The sequence below is a fragment of the Melanotaenia boesemani genome, chromosome 11, assembly GCF_017639745.1.
Source record: "Melanotaenia boesemani isolate fMelBoe1 chromosome 11, fMelBoe1.pri, whole genome shotgun sequence".
NCBI classification, from domain to species: domain Eukaryota; kingdom Metazoa; phylum Chordata; class Actinopteri; order Atheriniformes; family Melanotaeniidae; genus Melanotaenia; species Melanotaenia boesemani.
The window spans coordinates 18,907,991-18,931,036 of record NC_055692.1 but is presented as its reverse complement, the minus strand read 5'-3'; the positions used below and the strand labels follow the sequence as shown (position 1 = coordinate 18,931,036).

Sequence of the window (23,046 nt, the reverse complement as noted above, 5' to 3'; positions counted from 1 at the left end):
ATAAATAATTTACATCATCTTGATTAAATGTTGCTGTAGCTATGATAAGTTTAAAGGTAATCTCAGCCTCAGTTGTACTTATTTAACATGTTTTATTTCCTGTTGACGCAGACTTGTTTGTTCCGTACTTGCCAACAGAGGGCGCTGTTGTAAAAAATGTTCCTGCTATGAGATGCTTAGAATCAAAAAATTCCTACTGGAATGTGTCTTTATAAATTTCTCCTTTGCTAAAATGGGCAAAATACATTTGACTTCAGGTTGAGTTCCTTTTATTTCAGTCTTAGCAACGGCAACATTCATACAAATACAAGTGCCTAAACCAAATGTTGGGACTTTTTTTTTTATTTTGATAACTTATGACAAAATAATTGCAAACTACAACAGATGCTTGAAATAATTAGGCAGTAGTAACCATTGATTTACCAATGATGAAAGTCCAGCAATAACCACAAAACCAGATGAGCTGGAGTGACTACATGCTACATGACAAACGAAACATAACATACAGTAAGAAATAACAGTGCACCTTATGAAAGAGACAAAATCTTCTCTGTGATGATTTCTTTCATTCATACATTTTTTTTTCAATGAGTAGTTTTTAAGATGGAAAAATGGCCCCTGAATGGCAAACATACAGCAGGTAACCATGTACATGCAATTATGTTTTACATGAGGAACACCAAACTCAGGACTGTTCCTACTCTACTTCATTCTTGTGTCAACTCTGAAGCATCAAGTGAATCATTCAAAAATCTGAATCTAATCTAGACACCAGGCTCCATCACCACAACACACACACACACACACACATACTATCCTGCGCTGCAAAGACAGACTTTGGGCTTTCTTCTTTTCTCATCCTGTCTGTTGTCCTGAGGACTAACTACTGTGCTCATGCATCCTGAGAGCACTGTATATTTCCTGTCACTCCTTAACCTGTGGAAGAAAAGGGCAAGTCTTCTTTCACTTCTGTCAATAACAACGTCATTGTTTTTCAACCTACACCTACACTGGCCCAGCAGTGTACAAATGGGATAAAATACATTCATAAGTATCATGCTAAGGCAGTTTCTGAGCTGGAAGCCTTCCCTTGTCTTTTGCGGGCCTGTTTTACCTCATGCATCCTGTCACAGGGGAGGATGACTATTTTCAGAGACACATCTGTGTAACCAGTGTGTGTCAAAGACAAAAAAGTCTTTATACAAACATGGCTCTCGTCTCCCTCAGCACAGACAGTGTGCCACACAGGTCAAAGTCTAGCACATACTCATTGTGTAATCACTTCTTCTTTGGAAAACAAAAGATTTATCGACAGTTCCAAACACCGTCTGTTCATTAAGACCTGGTTTTATCAAACACTGACTTGTCAAAATCCATCTGGCTCGATGTTCACGCTATTTTTTATGTAGGAGAGAGCCTGTGACCTCATTTTGTCACCTCTTAAAATAATCAGATATGAATATTAAAGAGCTCGTGGCATGTCCTCATTAAAAACAGATTTTCCTTTGTGGATCCGGTTGTTAAAACTGTGTCCATTGAAAGGAAAGAAGGAGAAGAGAAACAGCGGACACACCAAGAAATTCTTTGGAGTCAACACTGCTCCTCAGCTCCTTTTCAATCGAGGTCACTCAAGGAGGTGAAGAGGAGAAACCAGAAAATGGGAGTGTTTTGGTCCACAAAAAAAAAAGAACAATAACAAAACATATCACAGTCCTGTTGGAGGACTACATGTCTATTCATGCTCCAGGCGTGCCAGCGTGCTGGCCCATTAAAGGGTCTCCGCCCTCCTGCACAGGGCTGGTCTCATGCTCTGCTGTGATTTCAATGGTGTTCTCGTCTATGAGCTCACAGGTGGGATTGGAGAAGGCTGACAGGGGCAAGGTGATCCTCTGCATCTCACGCTCGTACACTCGCTGCTCATGCTGCTTTTTCAAGTCTCGACCCCTAAAATCAAAGCACATTTTCATCATGTTGTCACAAATGAGTTCAAGCACAAAAGCTTTATTTACAAAAAGCTGGGAAAAAACAGACATAAAATCATCTGGAGCTGTGATTCTGACCATCTGGCAAATGTTGGTCTAACAAGTTTTTTTCTTGTTAATCAATAGAAAATCGTTTACAGACAGCTCACATAAAACATGCAAAAATCTCAACATGAATTTGATAAATATCAAGGGAAATCTGCCCAATGTGCAAAACCTTAGTTTAAAAAGAGAAGTGTCACTTAATTTTTTGTGTTTTTTTTTAAGACTTAAAAATAAATATTGATTACCTCTAAGGGGTACAAGCACATCCACAAAGGAAGCTCAGCATGGACCACTGGTTATTTTAATTATCTCCTAGCTTTTTTTAATATTTAGCTTTTGCATACTTCCTGAACTGTTTTCTGCCTTTTGTCTGTTCCTTCTCTCTATTTTACTCCAACAAACTTGTTGTGCTTGACCCCTTTCTGGTGATAAAAAGTTTATAGTTATCCTTATTTAAATGATCCTGGATCAGGATAAGTTAAAGTGAGGTTTTCCTCCTTGAGAGAACATGACAGAGCGAATGTAAGACCACATTTTGCTGTCCAAAGATGAGTTGCACTAGATCTAGATCACAGAAAACAGGGCAGAGGGCAGAGGGCCCCTCTGGGGTCACTAAAGGCTAATCCACAATAGGCGCCAAAGAGGGAAATGTTTAGGACCTTCCAGGGATTAATAGTGAGGGCTCTCAATGGAAAAGCCAAAGTGTGGGTTTCTTATATTTAGAATCAGCAGGGGTCTCCAACATATATTAACTTTAGATTTTCATTGAGCATTGCATGCTATGGTTACATGTGGCCCACAGTGACATATTTAATGGGTAAACCCATTATTCACTCTTTGATTAATTCCTTTTGAATATTGTTTTAATAGTTTCCACACAGATAAGCAGCTATCACCGAGCTCTGAATCATAGCTCATTTTTTTATAACTAAGACATAGTTATACATCCTTTATAGAGATGTCTTCAGTAGTCTTGTAGTGACATCCATGCATAATGTTTGTGATAAAAGGCTTCAGATAAACTGTGTGTAGATAGCAATGCCTGGTCTGCAGCAAAGAAATGGGACAGAATGTGATAAAAACAAGAGAACTGACAAGCTGACAAGGAGTTTATCATGTGACATGAAGCTGCATGCTGCAGCTTTATACCGATCTAGAGCCAAAACAAACCAAAGATTCAAAACACCTCCTACCTGCCTACGGCAGCACATCATATCCTGCAACTCAACTTCTGCTTCGCTATGTATCACGAGGGTTTTTAATTTCAGTTTTAAGTATTATGATGGATTTATGAGCACCTTTGTTTTGTGAAGGACTATTTCCAGAAACTCTTGGAGCAAGTTGCCAAGCAAACTTCCCATCATAGCTGTGTTCTATTGATTCAAGCCTTGGAGATTGTCATATTTAACAGAAGCTAATGTAACCATGCTCCTCTCAAACTTTTCTTTTAAATAAAAAGGCTGACTGCATAATAAAACACTAGGAGAAGAATCCATATAGAGTGTTCTCTTAACATTTGAAGAATGAAAATTTGTCTTAATTTGTATTGTAAGATCATAACAACTTGTAACTGGAACATACCTGCAACTCATCTACCACACTGCTGAAGGTGATGTCACTGTACACTGAGGGCAGATATAAGCCCTATGACATAATATGCTTCTCCTCCTTATCAATAATCACCTCCTATAAATAGAAATTAGTGGTGACAAAGGCACTACTAATCAGATATGTCACTCTACAGATTCTGAGAGGGCATTTTGTTATGTGCCTACAGGAACCGGAGAACATTCTTTCACAGCAATTAGGACATCCCTTTGTTTGTTGTCCTCCATGCACTTTCCATTCTGAGAACATCAAATAAGAACGCTCAGAATAGACTGCAAGCATTTAATTTCCTGTCATGCTCCTCCTCATGTTCTGTTTTGATAAAACAATTGAATTGGGAACATCAGCAACAGTTGATAGTTTTGACTCAAGAGACCCTTGATGTGTGCTTTTATTATATTGTGGCATTACATTGCAGTTAAAGTGAATGTATTTAATATATTAATGGCTTACAATGAAGAGACCAAGGAAAAAAGCAGCACATTGGGCTAGCTAATATGTAGATAAATTATAAAAACCTCTCCAATACTGAAATGAAAAGACCCATGCTGACCTCTTATAGAAGTAGCCAAATGTGATGCCCACTCCAAGAACGATTATGATGGCCATCATGAGGATGCCAAGGACATAGCCTGAAAACCAAAAAGAGGGTTTGAATATAAGTTTGTCAATTCTTCTCCAATAAATCAAACTGCAAGTGTGCATTCCCAAAATCTTACAAAAAAACCCATAGTGCAACATACCGAGAGTCCCAAGATCCTTCTTCTTTTTAGGTCCTGTGCGCACTCGCTGGCTGATTCCCATCACTGGCTGCACGGCGGCGATTTCTCCATGAGAAGCTCCCGACCTCACCGGCTGGAAGCTCTGTGTGGAGGATGTGCTTCCTGTTGCGTTGAGGGATTCAGTCTCTTCTGGCACAGCTGAAGTTTGCTCTACAGACACAACAAAACGACAAGATTAAACAACTTTTTTGAAGGGAAATTCTTTGTCGCGCTTCTATCACGGAGTGTTCCTAAATGTTTTCTAAGTCATTTTATAGGCTTAAAATTCCCTGATTCCTTTGCTATTTGAACACAAATAGTCCAAATATTTATCATGTAAATACTATTAACAGAATTAAAATCCACTGATCAGTTGACAGGCTACATTATGACTATGTATGTGATCATTTTACCAAATAGCATAGACAAAGATGGTCTATTTACCTTTTCTATCATTGTATAACTCACTAAAGCTGAGATAAGCGTGTTACCTTGGATGTCTACATGCAAGTAAATGGTATAGTTGGATTTTCTTTCAATTTTCTAAACTAGATTTTGTACAGTTATGAAGAATTTGAGGCAGAGCCCTTTCACAGTCTGTGATGTACGAATATAGGTGTGTGTTCGGTTGCATGCTATACTCCTTTGTCCTCCTTTAACCACATCCTGTTCAGTTGGGCCCATGTTATCTCCAACACCAGGGGACTGATCTTAATCCATAACCACGAGATCACTTTTGTTTCTCTTGTTCTTTTTCCTCTTTTCAAGCTGTGCAAAATATGAATTTATACCATTTTTACACAAATTCTTTAAATATTTAAATGTGTATAGATCATTAAAAACAATTATTGTGGGTGCTTTGCTGTTGGATTTCCATCTGAAATCAAGTACTTGTGCCATGATCAGTTTTTTTATACAAATTTTCCTCTTCTTTTATTCCATTAAATTAAATTTTATATCCCATTCACACACAAAAAAATTTTTTTGTGTGTGTGTGTGTGTAGAATAACAATCCATGTAGCCACCCTCTAATGTTACCACAGTGTTCTGTCTTCATATTTAGATACATAAGGCTTCATCTGATTTACCTTAATCTGTACAATCATTTAGACTTAACTAGAAGTCCATCATCTGGACCGTGTGGTTTAAAATTAGTGCTGGTCCAATGACGCCAATCCCTCCCTGACAGCAGGGTCAGCTCCAAGATTTCTCTCATGAAGTTGCTGGAACGTAAACTGCCTAGATGATTTGGAAACATGTTTCTTTTTTTTTATAAGTGCAAGACATAAACAAGTTTTGTGTGCTCACCTCTCAGCAGAGAGGTACAATGTGAACATCCGCTCTTTAATTCTTTTCTGTCTCCTCCGTCTAAGTTGTTTATGAACTCTGCCCAAGATAGAAAAAAAAGGCATAAAGTGCAACAGCCAATTAGCTGCTGTTTCCAAGGAGAAGCAGCTCCTCTGTGCCAATGAGCACAGCTTTGGGGCTGGGTTTCTTCAGTGTGAACTTATGGACACGTGTGCAGGGCTTTGTTGTTGTTTGACTTTTGTTGGCTTCAGCAGGAAGTAAAGCATAAAAACTTCTCACAGCAGCTTAATACTGACTGACTAAATGTTAATAATAACTCAGAAAAGTAAACTGTGAGTAATCCATCTCGAATACTGACTTGCAACTTGTTTTTTGTAGGAAATAAAGCAATAGAGAAAAGTTTTTAAAATGTTTTCTGCTATAAAAGGCAGTAACTTGACTGCATCACTGTTGTGTTGACTCATGAGAATATTGGCCTACTTACAAAAAGTTTCACATTGTTTTCCCCCTAAAAACCATCCAAGTTTTTTTTTAATAATGATCATTTTAAGGATATAATCTTTCAGAGAATCCAAAGCATTCAGAGAAGAAACAAGTGCTGTTCATGTTCTTTGCAGCTGACTTATAAGTCTTTCCACAAATTCTCAACATGTTTACATGAAAGTTAATTATATTATATATAACAGTAAAAAATATATTCGTAATATTTTTGTGTTCAGTGTTTACTGACCTTTGCATGCTTCAATTGCACAGAATTGTCTCTGAATCGTCCCATCTGGGCCAGCAATGTAGCACCAAGGCCTTTCAGAGGCGTCTGGGTTTCGGCAGTAATTGTGATCTCCAGCACCTACAGGAGGAGCGATAAAAACAGTATGTGTGTTACCGATTCCCTGTGGAAATACAGACCTGTCTCTGAGTATCTGACACACTGTGTGAAAAAAGCACTGGATTCATGAATCATTCACACCACAATGAACAGGCTGCCATGAACACAAACAATGGAAACAGCTGCTGCTGCAAGAAGACATTTAAAAATACAAACATGCCCATCAGTGGCACCAAATCTCAAATGTGTGCTGTATTTTTTTTTTGTGGTGGTTTGGTGTGTGTATGTGTGTGTGTGTGTGTGTTGGGGGGGGGGGAGTGTTTCCTCTCCAGATGTTATACAGACATTGTTTGATTCAACATGTGTTACATTTTGAGTATCCTGTCCTCAGTGTAATTAAACTATCGGGGAAACAATGGATAATTTCATAATTCCAACTTACAGATAATATAGATGAATATATAAATTAGAAATAATTTGATCTCCTTCACTGATGGCTGCAGGAACAGACTCGTTAGACTGTTTACCTGTCTGTGAATCTGGACGGATTTCAACATCATAGTCCCTTGTAGTATTGATCCAGTTCAGACAGGTCAGACCTGAGGAGGAGCTCTGCTGTTCTCCTCGGTAGTCCACACCACTGGATCTCATACAGTCTGAAAACAAAACAGCAAAACTCCATTAAAACATGTTGTGCATTTAATAAAGAAGATCAAAAATTGAGTATTACGCATGTTTTGGTATATTAGGTACATGTACCACTTTTTTTCTTATTTCTAACACAATAAATACAAAACAAAACAGTCCACCATGCGTAATTTTACCTTTCTGTTCTCCGTTTGATGCGCTGCTGTGCACAATGGCCACGCTCAGGAAAACAACGTGCAAAGAGAAAAACATTTTGTAGAGCTGATGGGAAGAATTAACCCTGAACATGATGAGCTTTTCCCCTCTCTCTCTCTCTAAAAATGAGGGAAAGTATTATTAAATGCTGTTTGTTTCAAATGGAGAAAGAGCCTGTGCATGGAACACACTGCTCCACTCGCTTAAAGCCCCAGCCCTTGTTTTTGTCAGAGCTCAGCTTTCTTCGTAAACAGCCTTGTGGAGGAGGAGCTGCCCTTTTGCAGCACAAACCTCAAGGTCCTAAAGCCTCACCACAAATCTTCTCGCTCCCTCTCTTTTTCTCTCTCTAACACACACAGACATGCACTCACGCGCGCATTGCAAAATATACCCAGTCGAGGACATCAGCTAAAGAGTAATCTGACATCTTATCATGGTCTGTAGCTCTCAGAGAGCTCTGGAACAGTCAGCCTAAAAAAAATCAAGGATATTCATTCATATTTTTGTTTGAGACAAGATCTTCATGTTTATTTCTGTAATACATCCATCTTATTCATATCCAAGACATCTACTCATGTCTATTTTCTGTGGTTGTTTAAAAATAGCTGCTCCCCATTTCCATTTCAATATACTCTGAGTCACCACTCCCCTGTAGAGTCTTATCTGGCTCTAAGTGCGGGGAGCATCTGCAATCTTCCCATTTCCCAGTCTTCCTCTTCAACCCATGAGGCCTGTTTTCCTGGTGGATTTAGTCAGAAGTGGACCCTACAGAGAGTAATAAAGGACAGCTGCCAATACTCTCTGTCTGATGACAGGGAGCTGTGTGTTTAGAGCACAGGGGGCCCTGTGACTGTTGGCTGACTGTTAATAAGGCCACACAGTTCATGACTCAGTCAGCGTTCACTAAGCCACTTTTCAATTAGATGCTTACCTGGTTTTCAGACAATCACCAGAGCAAACACACAGCATCTGCCAAGTATTGTCCATCACTCTGAACTTTCCTGTCTGATCTCTTTTTTCTTATTCAGTTGCCCATGAATTTAACACGATTTGCTATAATCTCTAAGCACAATTAAATAAAACTTGAACTTTTTAATCTTTATATTTTTAAAGATAAACATAATTTGTTTTTATACCACCTTCAAATCTTTTAAACTAAATTATTGACCAAGTTTAGGGTTCAAAAATCTCCTTAAAACTATTTTATATTTTTCATGTTGCATAATTACAGTGGAAATTTTTCCATATTGATTTACAATATATTTTTTGATTAAATGAATTTCACATAAGATGATAAACATTATGAGCCATGTTATAAAATATGTATTTTTTTGACAGAGGTGTTTCACTTGTCAACAACAATACATGTTCCGCAAATTGTATTTTGTCTTACAATGTAAGAAGTCCTATTTCAAATACAGTCACAGAAAACTCAAAAAAGTTATTGAAACTGTGCCAAATGAGTTTGTATGAACAATCCCATTTGTAGGTAATGTATATGTAGACATTAAGATGAATATATATATATATATATATATATATATATTCTGAAGTGGAAAAACTGCATGAAATAACTTGGAAAAGTCTACACTTGAATAAATAAAAATGAATAATTGATAACAGATCCCCCCTTCCCACTATCACTGATTTTTAAGAAATGAGCTTCCAGATCTAGGACTTATCTCAGCTGAAAGATAAACTGAGTCAAGCCTTTTTTGTCAGAAAAGGAAGCAACTGCTATTGGTTGATTTCTTTATTTATTAAAATATTTCAATTATTTTACATTACAAAATAAACCAAAAGCCAAAATCCAGCAATATAAAGAGCTAGTGTCTTCAAATGCACTACTTGGAATGAATAGTGGAGTTTTCCTTCCGCAGTTTGAAGCTCTGATCACATGAAAGACACATTTTTGCAGAAAAAAAGCCCCAATTATCCTCATCTCATTCAACTGTTGTCAGGATCAAAATACACAATAAATTCAGAGGACTACACCTGAAAAAACAATGAAAAAAAAACACACGTTCATGCTTTAAATGGAACACAAACGTCCATATTTATGCACACACTCCTCATGGCGAGGGCTGTACCCACTGTACTTGGCCTTGTTCCCTGTTGCCATAGTTAATCATTTAAGTAGCAGGATGATGGCTTACAGAGAGCCCAGATACCCTCAGTTACGATGGCAAACGCTCATATTCAGGCAGATGGCCATTTTCCACTTGTATAAACACTTTGCCCTCAGGAAATTTAGTCATGCTCACCTTAAACTCACATACAACTTACTGTAAAATGACACCTTAATTTTCAGACATATTGAAAAAAAACAAAAATTTAAAACCTTTTTTGCCCTGCAGCTGTCGTTATTTAGCATCAACTCAATTTTTATTATGATATAAACGGTTTCCCTTCAGATGTTAATGCTGTTGAGCTCTGTACATTGGGCGTGGACTTTAGGTGGGTCATGGAGACACATTGCAGAAGATTTATGTATGAATCATGAACACAAGCTTATTGTCATCACTGAGGTATTATCCAAATACTCAACAGTTAAACAATTGATGGATGTACAATGCAAGTGCATTTAGAAGCAAAAAACAAATAAATAACTGAAAACTGTTCTGGTTAACACTGGTCTACTCTACACTAAGAACTGAATCACTACAAGGAAACTAACACAGCCAATCATAGCATATCTTTGCTGTCAGTGTTTGTCTAATCCTGTGAGCCATTCATCAACAGCAGTGGAGGAAGATCTGATGATGTAACACTGCACTACTGTGTGGTCTGTTGCAGGGCAACCACCTGCTCTCGATGAGATCCACTCAATCATCAGCACTCCTCATGAGGTTGTCAAATGGACACTTATCCAAGCAGAAGGCCTCTAATGGAACATTAAACTGCACAGCATATTCCCCTGCTGGTTACCAAGCACACAGTTTTTTTTCCCAGATGCTGTTGCATTACATCACTGCATCAGCGTGAGTCTTGCTGCAGTTGCTGCTGAATACACCTTACAACAAAAGAAAAGAGCTATGCTTGGGGTGATGGTGAGAGAGGCTGACCTCGGTCTGCTGTGGTGACTGTAACTCTGCATAATAAAGCTTGCTTTGAAAAACTGAATAAAGCTTCAGAAAGTCATGTCATAGTAGGAAATGTTTACTACTCTGACTTTCAGTAATCAGAGGGTCTTTTTCCTGCACAACAAATTTTTGGACTCAAGTAATAGCTGCCACTGGACTCTTATGCAACTTCATTAGCCCGTGTGCTGCAGTGTCAGCAGTTGAGTTACTCATTTAAGACTAGGGAGAGACATGTAAGTCATGTGCATTCTTAAAGTATCAACAGGTAATTTTATACTGGGTCACATCATAAGGCTGCACTCTTTGAGTGTTCATAAACAGCTCTCCTGCTCTGTCAAATAATCAGCTCTCGAGCCACAGCAGCTGTTAAAGCACACTGTAAGTGGACACCATTCTGACTGAGTAGTCGACAAACATCTTGTAGACTCGTGCGCATCGATGAAAGATTACAAATGTCTTGTACACGCGTAGATGTTGTCAGCAGACGGAGCAGAAGGGTAGCCCTGGTCAAGAGGCCACACAGAGTGCTGTGGAAACGAGAATCCATGAGGAGAGCCAGCCAAGAGGGAGTCAGTGTCTCAGCTAAAAAAAGATAAAACATTGTGATAAAGTGAAGAAAATTGGGAATATATCACAGCTGAAACTGACAAGCTAATGTGGTACCTGTGTGGAGCTTTTGGCAGACTGTTAGGTTATCCAGCACCTGTGCAGCATTCTCCTTTGCCCATGAATTCAGGCTCTCTGCCATAGCAGATGACTGAAAGGATTTTTCAGCCATCTGCAGGAGGTAAGGCAGCACTTGTGCAGACATGACAGAGGGCTCTGCAAACACATTCGCCTCATCCTGCTCATACAGGATGGAGCACCTGAGTAAAAGAGGAATAGAAACAGCTAAGCACACTCTGAGGAGGCTTCTCAGTTTGTAAAGAAAACAGATTCAGTGAAGTAACACACCCGCCTTCTGCCAAGGCTTCTGTTAGCACAGATCTGAGATCAGACGGAGGCAGATGAGACAGCAGCACTTCTAGTGTGGCAGGAGAATCCCAGAATTCCTCCAGCAACAAATCCAGGAGGAGGGGCAGAGCCTGGTTAACCTGCACAAGGTAGACGCTGCTCTGGTTCTCTCCTCTTCTTGAATGATGGAGCAAAGAGGTAAAACAGGCTGCTTTCAGCCTCACCTGCTGGCTTTGGTCCTGCAGCAAGTAAAGGCCTGTGTTGATCAGCCTAAACCATAAAAGATTCAATATTTTAAAATTCTGTATATCTGTTGTATCAACTGACAGACAATATGATCAGATTTCCATTACCGGATCATGATGGCAGGGGGAGGACTGTGCTCCCTCAGGCTGCAGCTCATAAGAGGAACTCCAGCAACACAAAGAGCTTCACTACACGCCATTCTGAGTATTTCAGGTGCATCTGGAGCTCGTTGGTTTTCCAAGATGCTACACCAGCGTTGAAGCATGGCAATCGTTAGACTATATGGCAAAACAGAAGCAGAAAGTCAAAACTACAGAATGAAATCTTCAAAGGTGGAATTACAAAATAAAGTGGAGAATTAGAAAATAAACTAAAAACCTGGAATCTGAGCACTGGGAAAGAAGCAGACTAGCAGCATGAAGAGCCTGGGAGAGGAGGTCTGGCCCTCCTCTCTGGTCTTCCAGGTCCCTCAGCAACAAATCCAGACAGTCAGGCAGAATGTTTTCCACTAGTGAGGTTGAGTGTGGAAGAGGTTGAGCTAACATAGTTCTACCGGCAGTCATCACTACAACCAAGGCTGCAAGGTATGTTGTGCGATACGCCACACTGTGGCTTAATAAAGCCTCCTTTAAGTTTGTCTGGAGACAGAAAACATTTCAACAGGAATGTTACCAAATTCCTCACTTACAGTTCATACTGAGCAGTGCTGATTTATCACAATGAAACATAAATGTATGAAAACAAATGTAAGCATATGCTGTAAAATCAATCAGAAGGCCAAAAAACAGTATTCTATCTACTATCTACCACATCTTATCAAGCTGAGTAAGGTGAACACCATCTTCAAATACACAAGACACAGCTGGGTGACCTAGAGATAATTTATCTGTTAGACTTAATCTGAATGGTTTCCACAAACTTTAACACAAGTAAATACAAGCTCTCTGCATGTTTGCATTTTAAGCCCTTCGTTAAATAACACAAAAGCCCACAGACAATCCTTTTGGTATGCAGGAGGGTGAAAATTTCATTAAACTCAGAAAGAATTAGATTTAATCTAATCATTAACTCCAACTTATCCTGACATTGTCTTGTAAGAAGTTCGTAACGACTCAAGCTGCAAAGCTGGTTTTATGCTGAAGTCGTGAGCAGATCACATATTACCTGCAACACCCTTTGGATGACTTTTTTCAAACCAGTTTGCTCCACACCATGCCCATCCAGCACCCAGGCAACCAGTGAGAGTCTCAGATCAGGGCTCGCTTCAGGGAAGCTGTGCCAGATTTTACAAGCCCACTTTAGATCCATGCACAGGAAGCGGATGGCTCGTTGATGGAAGGATGACAGCCCAACCTGTGTCGACCACACAGATTGAGCACCAGAAAAAAAGAATAAACACATGAATGAACTCAATGAATAATGTCAACTCATTTGACTAACAAATACCTTGGAAACATTAAGATTTTTTTCAGAACAAGTTATAATAAAATTATAAGTTAATCTCACTTATAATAAAAACTTACTTGGCACCAGACACATTTCCAGCTCTGTTTATGCATTCATGAGCACTGATATCAAGTATTCTGAGCCAGGAGAAATTTACCATTTTAAACCGGCAGCTTGAATTCAGCATTTATTTTCCTAATAAATGTCATCAAAATATGACGGAATACGGAGAATCAACAACATAAACACCTCTATCAACCAAAACTTGTAATAAAAAGTTAATTTATACAGAGAAACCTCAGGTTTTGATGAAATCTTTTACTTATGCTTGTTTACTTTAAAACTATCCGGCTTTTTAGTAATCATGCACACTTAAAATAAGCTAAAATTTCCCCATAAAAGAATAATTCTGTCTCACATGGTTGTTTGCATGTCACACACCTGAAGACTCTGCTGAGGTGTTTGGAGGTCATGCATGAGTGCATCACTGAGTTGTGATGTGAAGCTCTCACAGTAGTGTCTTCGTAGAGAGTCGACCACGCTGATGTAAACCGCTCTTATTAGGGGACAATGCTGAGCTTCAGTGGCCATCCACAGCGATGCCTGCACTCTGCTCAGCACCTCACTCAGGTCATCTGAAGGGCCACTACCAACAGAAGCACTGCAGGATTTCAAAGCCAGAAAAGTGTTTGATGAAGTAATAAACAGCTCTTTTAAGTCTCACCTGTCTGTGCAGAGAGCTCTTTCCAGAATGGCTTTGATCTGCAGCAGCTGTCCATGGAGCTGGTTGTGGCAGCAGCGATCCTGAGGACCGGGTAGTTGAGCAGTCAGTTTGATGAGGATGCTCATGTACTCTGAGGGGCGAGTCATGGCAACCAGAGCCTTGGAGGCCATCACTCTCACACTGTAAATAGGGCTGGCAGACAGCTGGAGTAAGGGAGGCAGGAAGTCCAACAAAGTTCTGACAGACAGAGAGAGAAAAAAAAGAGGGCAATCAGTCATAAAATTCAGTTTGGAGATTTATGCACAAAACAGATTTTTGTTTCTTGTGGACATGGGAAAGACAGTTCTGCTCTAATTGGCCAAATAAATCTTCAAACATGTCACTAAATGTTTTTCATGATTATAAAAACAAGTAAAAATAGAAAAAAGCCAGATAATAAACTAGACGTGTCTAAAAAAAAAATCCATCTGGTTGATAGTTTGGAACTTTGTATCTTTGCAGCACTTTTACTGCCCAGAAAACTATTCAACACTGAAAGATAATGCAGCCTCTTTAATTCAAATTAAGCTATCTAAAAACATATAAACAGTAATCACTCTGTTGAGTCTTGGACGCCAGGTTGGAGTTGTGCCAGCAGCGTGAGGATAGGGAAGAGTGATGGCTGGAGGTGTAGCTTGGCATTATTGGTTGGATCCTGGAGGTCTTGTGCTGCCCCTCTCAGTTCACCCAGGAGGAAGAGCTGGAGCCCATGATAGTGGACAAAGAACGCAGCCGGCGACATGCTAAGCTGGGTAGGGCCAGCCTCACCACTACTACACCGCTGGCCGAGCATTCGCGAGCAAAGAGAGCCTAGAGACAGATTTTAATTAATGTTATAGAGGCAGTATTTACTAAAGAACAATCTAACTGATTTAAAACAGCAGTAAATTGATCAGTTATAATGGCAAAATTTGAGTGCAGTTAGGAAAAGTCAAATTTGTTTGGAAAAATCAAAATGGGTAATTTTCTGACACATTATACACTTAATGACAGTAGTTAATATAATTAATGGGCAGATAAATACACAATTTCTCCTTATATAAGGTATTTAATATTACAAAGAAAGCCAGGTGTTAAATTACAAATGTCTGTGTCTCACTGTAAAGTTGCAGAGCAGCATTCCTCATGGCCCAGGAGGGAGAACTAAGGAGAGTGAGTGACAAGATGGCTATAGCAGGTGCAAACCGAAGGACGGCTACTCCCAAACCTGCACCGCGTACCAGAGCCTGCAGAGTATGAACTGCACACACCTAAAATGGACAGGGCCTCTCATGTAGATCATATCCATCTTTCACATTATAAGTAATAAAAAACCTGGTTCTTGCTGCTGCATTTACACACCTGTGGCAGATCCAGCTTTTGATCCCAGTTCTCATCCAGAGGGGTTTTGGCTGTGTCTAGTAAGGTTTGCATACTGAGGGTTAATAGCGGCCTTGCTTTACTGGCCTCCTCTGCTGACACAACACACAGGATCAACAGGGGCAACCCCGCAGCCCGCCGGGTCACCGATGTAGAACGAGGGCACTGCACAACCTCCAATCCCTGTTTAGAAATAGGAGTGGGATAGATAAATACACCGGCAGTCCAGGATCTTCTTTTATCAAAGAAAAATATGTACAAGCATCCCTCACTTGTTTGAGCATCTGGGCTGGAATATCTTTAAGCTCTGGATCACTGCTGCTCAACAGGGAGACGCAGAACTTTGTAAAGCCCAGACTGCAACCCTCCACTGCCCCCTGGTGAGGAAAAATCTACTTTTCAGAAAGGAACCGTTGAGATTAAGGGTTGATGCCTTTAAATATACTTGGAAAACGTACCCAGTGACGGCATTTGAGAAGAATATTCTTAAATAGCTTTGATGCTCTAATAAGGTCCTGTTTAGTTAGAAGATGATTGCTGGATTGTTTGGTTTCTGTAAGAATTTTCTCCACTAGGGAACCTAAAAGAATTCCTGTTTCCTAAAAATAAATAAATAAATAAAAAAAAAGAGAAAAAACACATCTTAAACACTTCTTAAATATTTTGATATTTAATGATGCATCCAAAATGGTTCATGTGCTTCTGTCAAACCTTGAGGGAGACCCAGCAGCATGTGAGAACAAGGCTGTGCTCTTCAGACAGCAGGACACATTCCTCTCCGTCAGCTGGACCAGCTCCAGACTCCTGGGATATGAGAGAGCTGATTGCATTTCCCATATCACAAAAAGAAGGTGGGGCGTCTAAGATGCAAGACAGCAGCAGAGCACATGGTGTCAAAATGAAATTTGAAATAAGTCAGCCATATTTCTGCAGCTTGCTTTATTACCCTTTTTAGTGATACAAGTACTGCAGTCTCCATACAGAACAGCGAGAAGTAGCAGAGTTATATTCTCCAGCAAGTCCAGCACCTCAGTGATCACATGGTGATCCAGTATGTCACAGACTCTGTTCGGTATCTCAAGCAGACACCTCTGAAGGGCACACAGCACGCCTGCAAAATAAATTCATGGAAGGGTTTAAAGAAAGGAAAAATGTTTCCAAAGCTCAGTATCATTTTAATTAATGTATGTAGACCCTAGCTTTTACCATGAATGGGCTTGGTTCTGGCAGCAAACATCATGTCTGCTTTGGCGGTCTCATAATGCTGCTCCAGCTCCTTCACAACACATGTGACCACACATGATGATTTGGAGTTCCTTCCACTGCTGCCTTTAAAGTACACTTTGCAGTCCTCAAGAAGATCTCCTGATCTATGGAAAGATGAGCAAAGAACTGATCATTTAAAGCAGGTCTATGAACAAGGGGATGACAGGAGGTGTGGCTTACTTCTGGAGGAGGACCTTCATCATCAGCGCTCCCATCTGAGCCTCCTGCACCCGAGGACTGCAAAGAAGCTGCTTAGATCTCAGGTTTAGCACTTCAGTGATATCAGCTGGGAAACTGGGTGGAAAAAATCTCAACAACAACCCAGCGGAGAGCTCCCGAATCTGATGGAAAAAACAGGCTGCATCATATACTTTTTTCAGATTAAACAAAAAGAAAATCTAATGGTCAGACAAGTCAGTTTTACCTCACTAGTAGAATCTTCTAAACAGCTGATAAGGACCAGTTGTTTTGTCCTACAGAAGAAATCCCACTGTCCTCTTTGTCTGGCGCATTTAATAAGAGTTCCTATATTTGCTACAAAAATAATACAATAGAGTATATATCTGCACTATATTCAGCCATATAAATGGGTTTGTTTCTGTTAACATTTTTAAAGACACTGACCTGGAGGTTGTCCCTTCTTCTTGTCAGGGCTCCAGGTGTCTGTGCAGGTCTCCAACACTGCAGACAGCAACAGCAGTGCAGTCTTCTTTCTCTGATAACTGTGTCCTGGTGCCAGAGAGCTGTATGGAAGCTGGCTTAACCACTCCACAAACCCTGTAAGACAAACAATAAAGCTTTTCTAAACAAAAAAAAGACCGCTTAATAAAATAAAAAATGAACAGGGTCTGGAAGATGGATCAGAGGCAGTTTTTGTTATTCTTGTACTGACTCTTAAGACATGCTGTCCTATTCAGTCATCAAGGACTTAATTGTTTTCTTAATTTCTCAGTGGGTACTGGTAAAGGGAAATTTATACAACAATCTACAACAACCTCACTTCAAATATGACTTTTTTTTTTTCTGAACCTAACTTTTGATTCTGACTTACGATTAGATCTCTGATAACGTCTCACTATTACCTTCTTTACCTAAATGATCCTGTTATTCTTCATTTCTAAAACAGAAACTGAAAGTCTAGTTTCAAAATCTTACTGAACATATTTTCCATTTTTTTGGCTATATACTGTATGAAGAAGTGAGGGGTGGCTCAGGACTTTTATACAGCATTATATGATGCCAACCTCTATTTTGATGCTAAGATTATGTTCAGGTTTGTTTATTTATTTGTATTTTTTTCCAGTTTAAGATTTTCTTAGAAATCTGGTCAGTTAGTGATTTACAGAAAAAACAGGCATATGTTTGTGTGCTCTTGCATTGACTATTGCACAACAACTACTGTACTATACTCATGTAACAGGAACAATTTTATAAAGTACTTACAGTATTATTGAAATAATGCTACATAAATAATGTTTGTTATTGTCAGAAGTGGAATTTTAAAATGTTAAAATACTTTAAAGAGCACAACAAAAAAGGTAAGCTAATTATACAAGTCAGATATAAAGAAGCAACTCACTATATTCTCACCTATTCTTTGCTCCAACACATCCTGTGAGCTCTGGTAGTAGGCAGCATCCCCTTTCTTTTTGCCCTTTGGTCCTCTGATATGTGCTAAGCAGCCATCTCTGATACGAACCAGAAATTTCCTCACTCCAGCCTGAAGATGCTGACGAAACGGCGAGGACTCACAGTTCAGGTTCTGAGGAATGAACCTCCTCATTATAGTCAACTCCTCTGTGGTTGGGATATCTTTGGTCTTTGAGCTGCAGCTGAGCAGATTAAGGGCAGCAAGACGGATTTTGTCATCTGCAGACCCCAGAGCTAGCTGCAGCGTTTCAAAGGTGGAGCTACCCTGAAGAGCCCACGGAGAGCCACCAGTTATGGCTCGGTAAGAGCTCAAGATACAAGCCCAGGCGTGGAGGTGGCCGGGCACATGAGGATCCAGAGAGGCCAGCAGATGGTCCACAGAAGAGGGGAAAACCTGAAGGGTGCAGGGTAATAAGTGTGTTGAGCCGTTGTTCTGTAAAAGAGTCACTTCAGATGTCAAAGCTTCATGAAGGACAGGCTGCCAAAGCTTCGCCCAGTGTCCAGCTAGATCCAGCTCTGTGAGTGAGGCAGATTTTTGTAGCTCTCTCCTCTGCTGCTGGATCAGACATTTATACAGCTCTGATCCACATGGAGATAGGTGGTTGGTCGATAAGCACTTCAGGAGATGACTGGGTATTTCAACGTACTGATCCAGCACCTGAAAGATCACAGAGAAACATAAAATAGCACCAATGACATACTGAGCAATAATTTAAAAGCCATTAAGGCACTAATAACTTTTAATCCTCACCATGTTAGTATCCAGATATGGCAACAGGGCAGAAAGGTGATGATATTTGGCTTTGGCCTCCCTAGGTAGTTTCATTATTCGTTGAAGCAGTGTAGCATAAAATGTCTTCTCTGCATCACAAAACTGCTCACAGTCCATCTCATAGAGGTTCAGCAGCTGAATAAAGGCACTGCTTGCAAATTCAGGCACCCCTTCCACCTGACAATGCAACATCAGACAGATGTCATTAAACAGCTCTGCCAGTAATGTGATTATTCACCATTGACATAAGAGTTAGTAACATAAAGCAGACAAATACAGCTCTTTTAAGAGACAGTGGAAGATTAAGAGTCTCCAATTAAGCCTCGTTCTTAGCTTCTTTACATACAAGATAATGCCTTTGTCTTAATTTCTTTTAAACAGAAACACAGTCTAGATAGGAATTTTCAGATTTTAATCGTCTCCCAAGTCACAAGCAAGCTGTTAATGTGTTAATTAACAAATTTAGACTTCACACACAGCCCTCTCAGATCATGATGTAAAGTCACACCATCAAAAGCTGAGAATGTCAAGTAGTTTAGTGTAATATGAACTATTAGCAAGACTTAATTATAAACAACATTCTGTATTATAAAGAAGTCCTTAGATTTGATATCATGCTTTGAACCTAAACATTACTGTTTGATGATGTTCAGTGACTCACTGGGCTTTCTGCGTTGGTCCAGATAACATGAATGAGCTGCTGCCGCAGGCTGCTGTTGTCAGGCAGAAGACGGGCAGCTGTCATCTTCCAGAGATCCACCACACATTCTTTCACTCTCTTCAGCCACAGTGTTAATACTGCAATAACATGTCACATTTAAACATGTGATATGATTATTGAAACACACAAATTCTGGATGTTACTCACCTTCCAACACAAAGTAGTGAAAATCTAGCTTCTCTTCACACAACACATACACCAGAGGAAACAAACCTTCCAGCAGTAAGCACGTCTGAAAAAGAAAAAAAAAGGATTTAGTTATAAAATCAGGCACAACAAAGATCTTTAATTTAAATAAATTTAAGTAGATTTACTGGTGCAGCATCATCGCAGGAACTGAGTAAAATGTGAGGACGACAGCAAGTCAGGAGGCCCCTGGTCACGGCCAGCCTGTCCACTCCATCTTTCCTTGCAGGAACACACTTTACTTGCAGAGCACCAACAGTCAGCAGCCAGGGCTCTGAGGAATAATAACTCTTCAGTCAGAAATCTCACCACAGTCACACTCATTTGTAGAATGTGTAGTGTAATTTCTACCTTTTTAGACCTTGGTGCAACAAAGATTAAATCTATTTATGTATCTCTCACATATAGTAGAAACATGCAATACAGTTATGAGAAAAAGATGATCATCACTTCATTGAATCTGTTGGTTTTTGACTAATTCTGTATACACATACATACATACTTGCTTATATTTTTTGCTATGATAAATTCCGCAGAAGCCAAATTATTAAAAAAAATAAAAACAGCTGTGGTCTCACATTTCAATAGTGTCCTTATATCATAAAAAAATAATAAAAAAATAAAATAAAAATTTCCGTTTCCCCCACACGCTGAAAGTTTTTGGCTGCTTTTGCCTTTTTTCTAATTTGTTTAGGATCATCATCCTGTTAAAAATTGTACTTCTAGTTTACCTAAAACATGGTCTGCTCCAAACCGTATAATTTTACCATAAGATTCCAGATGTTTAGGTGAAGGGGTTTCTTTGGTTTGCACTACAAATATAAACTGTAACTGAAGCCAAAAAATATACAACAAATTCATTACTCCAAAAGACCTGGTCTTTGTGTATTAACTTGTATTCTATACTTTTGTTTTGAGACAAGGCTTTTCCTGGCATATCACCCACTCATGGACACCAACAACTGCCTGCAGATCTCATCACAAAATACTGAGATTATTGGAACTTCTTTTAATAAAACATTCTGCTCTTGAGGTAAATGTCTTGGGGTGTCCAGTGCTGGACAAACTGGTAGTTACTTGAAATCTAGTCTACTAAGAGATCTTTACAAAGACCTTGATCTGTAAAATATCAAAGTCTTATGTGTCTTTTGTTTGAGCCACCTTTATCAACAACTACTATTTCTTTTCAGCAACTATTTCGGCCTGACTTGTTTACGTTGCTTATGGAGCTGTAGTTACACACCTGTGTGAAAGACCTGCAACAGGCTCCAGGCGGCAGCCCCTCCTGCTTTGCTCTCTGATGCTGTATTAATCAGCATGGCCACGGCAGTGCCTGCCAAAAGACGAGTATCCCTGTTGCAGCACTGCAAAACAGGACCCACAAAACAGTTGGAACAACAGACTTTTGAATAGATTACTCTGAACTAGCAAATAAGTAAGCAACCTGTCCAAGTATTATGTCCATAAGCGCCTGCAGGATTGTCTGCACAGCTTGGCCCCTGTGATTCTCTTCCCACACCAGAGGAGCAACTTCACTGGACAATAACTGAAATATCTGCAAACACACCTGCAGGGAACACAGTTCTCAAGTCGGTAACCAAGATCACACAAAAGATTTGAATGCACTGGATTTTAACAATTATTCATGCTGTGTGTGTGTGTGTGTGTGTGTGTGTACCTTCACAGTAACATAACAGAGAGGTCCATCTCTGTGGAATTCTTGTTGCAATACAGCAGGGAATAACTCACACACTTTACTTAGCATGGACATATATGACTGCCGCCACACCTCACGACCAACTGTGCTGTCCTCCAAGAACATACACACTAAAAATAAATAGATAAATAAATAAAACTTGCATATGAAATTAGTGACAAATAAAAACAGCCTCTAACTTAACTAACCTCTCTGCAAATCCTCCAAAGACAAAATCTAAAAAAAAGGAAAAGACAAGAGATCAATTACCTGCAGGCCTTTAAATAAGATAAACTCAAATAAAGGGGAGCGAGAGTTGCGTACCTGATCACTCTGGACTATTAAGGTGAACCTATGAAGGGTTTCTCTAAAAACCAACTGGTGGTCCACCTTCGCCAAATGTTGTAACATCTGTCGAGCAGATACATAAGTATACATCCCCACATCACATTTTTACCTCGGGTAATGTACGGTGAACTGATAAACTGACTGACTTGGTCCACTTTACGACAGGCTGTGGAAATGTTGACCATCTGTAGCTGCAGGGATATGAGGAGTCTGACTAGGAGAAGGAGATGTTTGTCATCCAAACCACGAAGCTGAGGCTCTGATAGTTGCCTTAGCAGCTGGACGCCCTCCTCTAAACATCGCTCCTTATATCTTTTCACGCCACTCCTGTTCATGCAAGTAGAATTATTCATGGCGTTGATATGACATTTAAACTAAATACAGCAACAATTAGAGTGAGTTGTCATTCATATCGATATTTAGAACCAACCTGGAGGACTCCGACAGTTTGTCATATAAAGGTTTGAGGGTTTGGCTGACATTTTCACCTGTTTGATCCTCGGTGATCACACAGTCTTGCAGAGTTTTCATTAGATTTTCAAACGACATTCTTATATTTGATTAGCTTCCCACTACAATGTTGACATATTACTAAAAACACGTTGCTTTGCTGGTCACGTGGCAAAATTCTACTTCTACCATCTTAGTTCCCATAGTGACGGGGACATGCTGCCATCTAGCGGCTGAAATATTCAGCAGCTCTCACCGGTCACGTTTGCCGAAAGAAACGCTAACACTGGCAAACACATGAAACATCAGCATGAAACTTGAAGGTTCAAGTAAAATATATTTGGACTGCCTGCTTTTGTGATCAAATGTAAACTTTCATATTGAATGTTAAAGATTTAACACTTGGAAGTGTGGTCTGTAACATAAAGCCCAGTTTTAGAAGATATTTGTTTTATTATTATTATTATTACTATTATAACTACTACTACTACTACTATTATTATTATTAATAATAATAATAATAATAAGGGGCTGCGCAGGCCCCTCTCCTGTCCAAAAGCAATGAAAAGAGCCTTCTGGCAGCTCTGCTTTCAGAGCAGGAGATGATCACCTGTTTCATGACCAGGCTGAAAATGAAACGTTCAAAGCTGGTGCAGGATGATCCCGCGCTGGCTTACCGTCAGATATTAATGTCTATTAATGAAGAGTGTGGAGGAATACAAGTGCTGTGAAA

The 23,046-nt window shown here is 39.6% G+C and overlaps 2 protein-coding genes across 4 annotated transcripts; both read right to left on the bottom strand.

Annotated features, from left to right (window-relative positions):
- Positions 1-252: 252 nt before the first annotated feature.
- pik3ip1 (phosphoinositide-3-kinase interacting protein 1) lies at positions 253-7,607 on the bottom strand. Its single transcript, XM_041998783.1, has 6 exons — positions 7,355-7,607; positions 7,058-7,186; positions 6,435-6,551; positions 4,379-4,567; positions 4,189-4,267; positions 253-1,944 (listed from the first exon to the last, which is right to left on the bottom strand). Exons 1-6 carry the CDS (start codon positions 7,464-7,466, stop codon positions 1,737-1,739), a joined length of 834 nt encoding a protein of 277 aa, XP_041854717.1. The 5' UTR covers positions 7,467-7,607; the 3' UTR covers positions 253-1,736.
- A 1,520-nt stretch (positions 7,608-9,127) lies between these two features.
- Positions 9,128-22,468, bottom strand: si:ch211-225b11.4 (thyroid adenoma-associated protein homolog). 3 transcript variants are annotated; one of them, XM_042000123.1, is made up of 32 exons: positions 22,294-22,468; positions 22,010-22,190; positions 21,840-21,926; positions 21,725-21,752; positions 21,498-21,646; positions 21,264-21,386; positions 21,063-21,183; positions 19,948-20,093; positions 19,781-19,865; positions 19,574-19,710; positions 18,892-19,089; positions 18,081-18,798; positions 17,115-17,267; positions 16,915-17,024; positions 16,671-16,831; positions 16,431-16,594; positions 16,171-16,335; positions 15,936-16,084; positions 15,683-15,823; positions 15,497-15,601; positions 15,207-15,407; positions 14,965-15,115; positions 14,423-14,675; positions 13,827-14,063; positions 13,544-13,763; positions 12,821-13,009; positions 12,035-12,294; positions 11,764-11,934; positions 11,635-11,680; positions 11,411-11,550; positions 11,120-11,322; positions 9,128-11,038 (listed from the first exon to the last, which is right to left on the bottom strand). In XM_042000123.1, the coding sequence occupies exons 1-32, from the start codon at positions 22,410-22,412 to the stop codon at positions 10,791-10,793; spliced, it is 5,559 nt and encodes a 1,852-aa protein (XP_041856057.1). In that variant the 5' UTR covers positions 22,413-22,468; the 3' UTR covers positions 9,128-10,790. The 3 variants fall into 3 exon arrangements, with proteins under 3 accessions (XP_041856057.1, XP_041856055.1, XP_041856056.1); XM_042000121.1 differs by having other exon boundaries at positions 11,411-11,680; XM_042000122.1 differs by having other exon boundaries at positions 11,411-11,680; positions 13,544-13,748.
- Positions 22,469-23,046: the final 578 nt, after the last annotated feature.

Coding starts and splice junctions, on each gene's coding strand:
- pik3ip1 (XM_041998783.1), bottom strand. CDS start 7,466: ATGTTCAGGGTTAATTCTTCCCATCAGCTCTACAAAATGTTTTTCTCT. Junction 6,552..7,057: donor CCGTCCAGATTCACAGACAG/GTAAACAGTCTA, acceptor CTCCTCCTGTAG/GTGCTGGAGATCACAATTAC. Junction 4,568..6,434: donor TGCAATTGAAGCATGCAAAG/GTCAGTAAACAC, acceptor TTGTGTCTGTAG/AGCAAACTTCAGCTGTGCCA.
- si:ch211-225b11.4 (XM_042000121.1), bottom strand. CDS start 22,412: ATGTCGTTTGAAAATCTAATGAAAACTCTGCAAGACTGTGTGATCACC. Junction 15,824..15,935: donor GCTGCTGGGTCTCCCTCAAG/GTTTGACAGAAG, acceptor ATTTATTTTTAG/GAAACAGGAATTCTTTTAGG. Junction 14,064..14,422: donor GGCGTCCAAGACTCAACAGA/GTGATTACTGTT, acceptor TCTGTCTGTCAG/AACTTTGTTGGACTTCCTGC.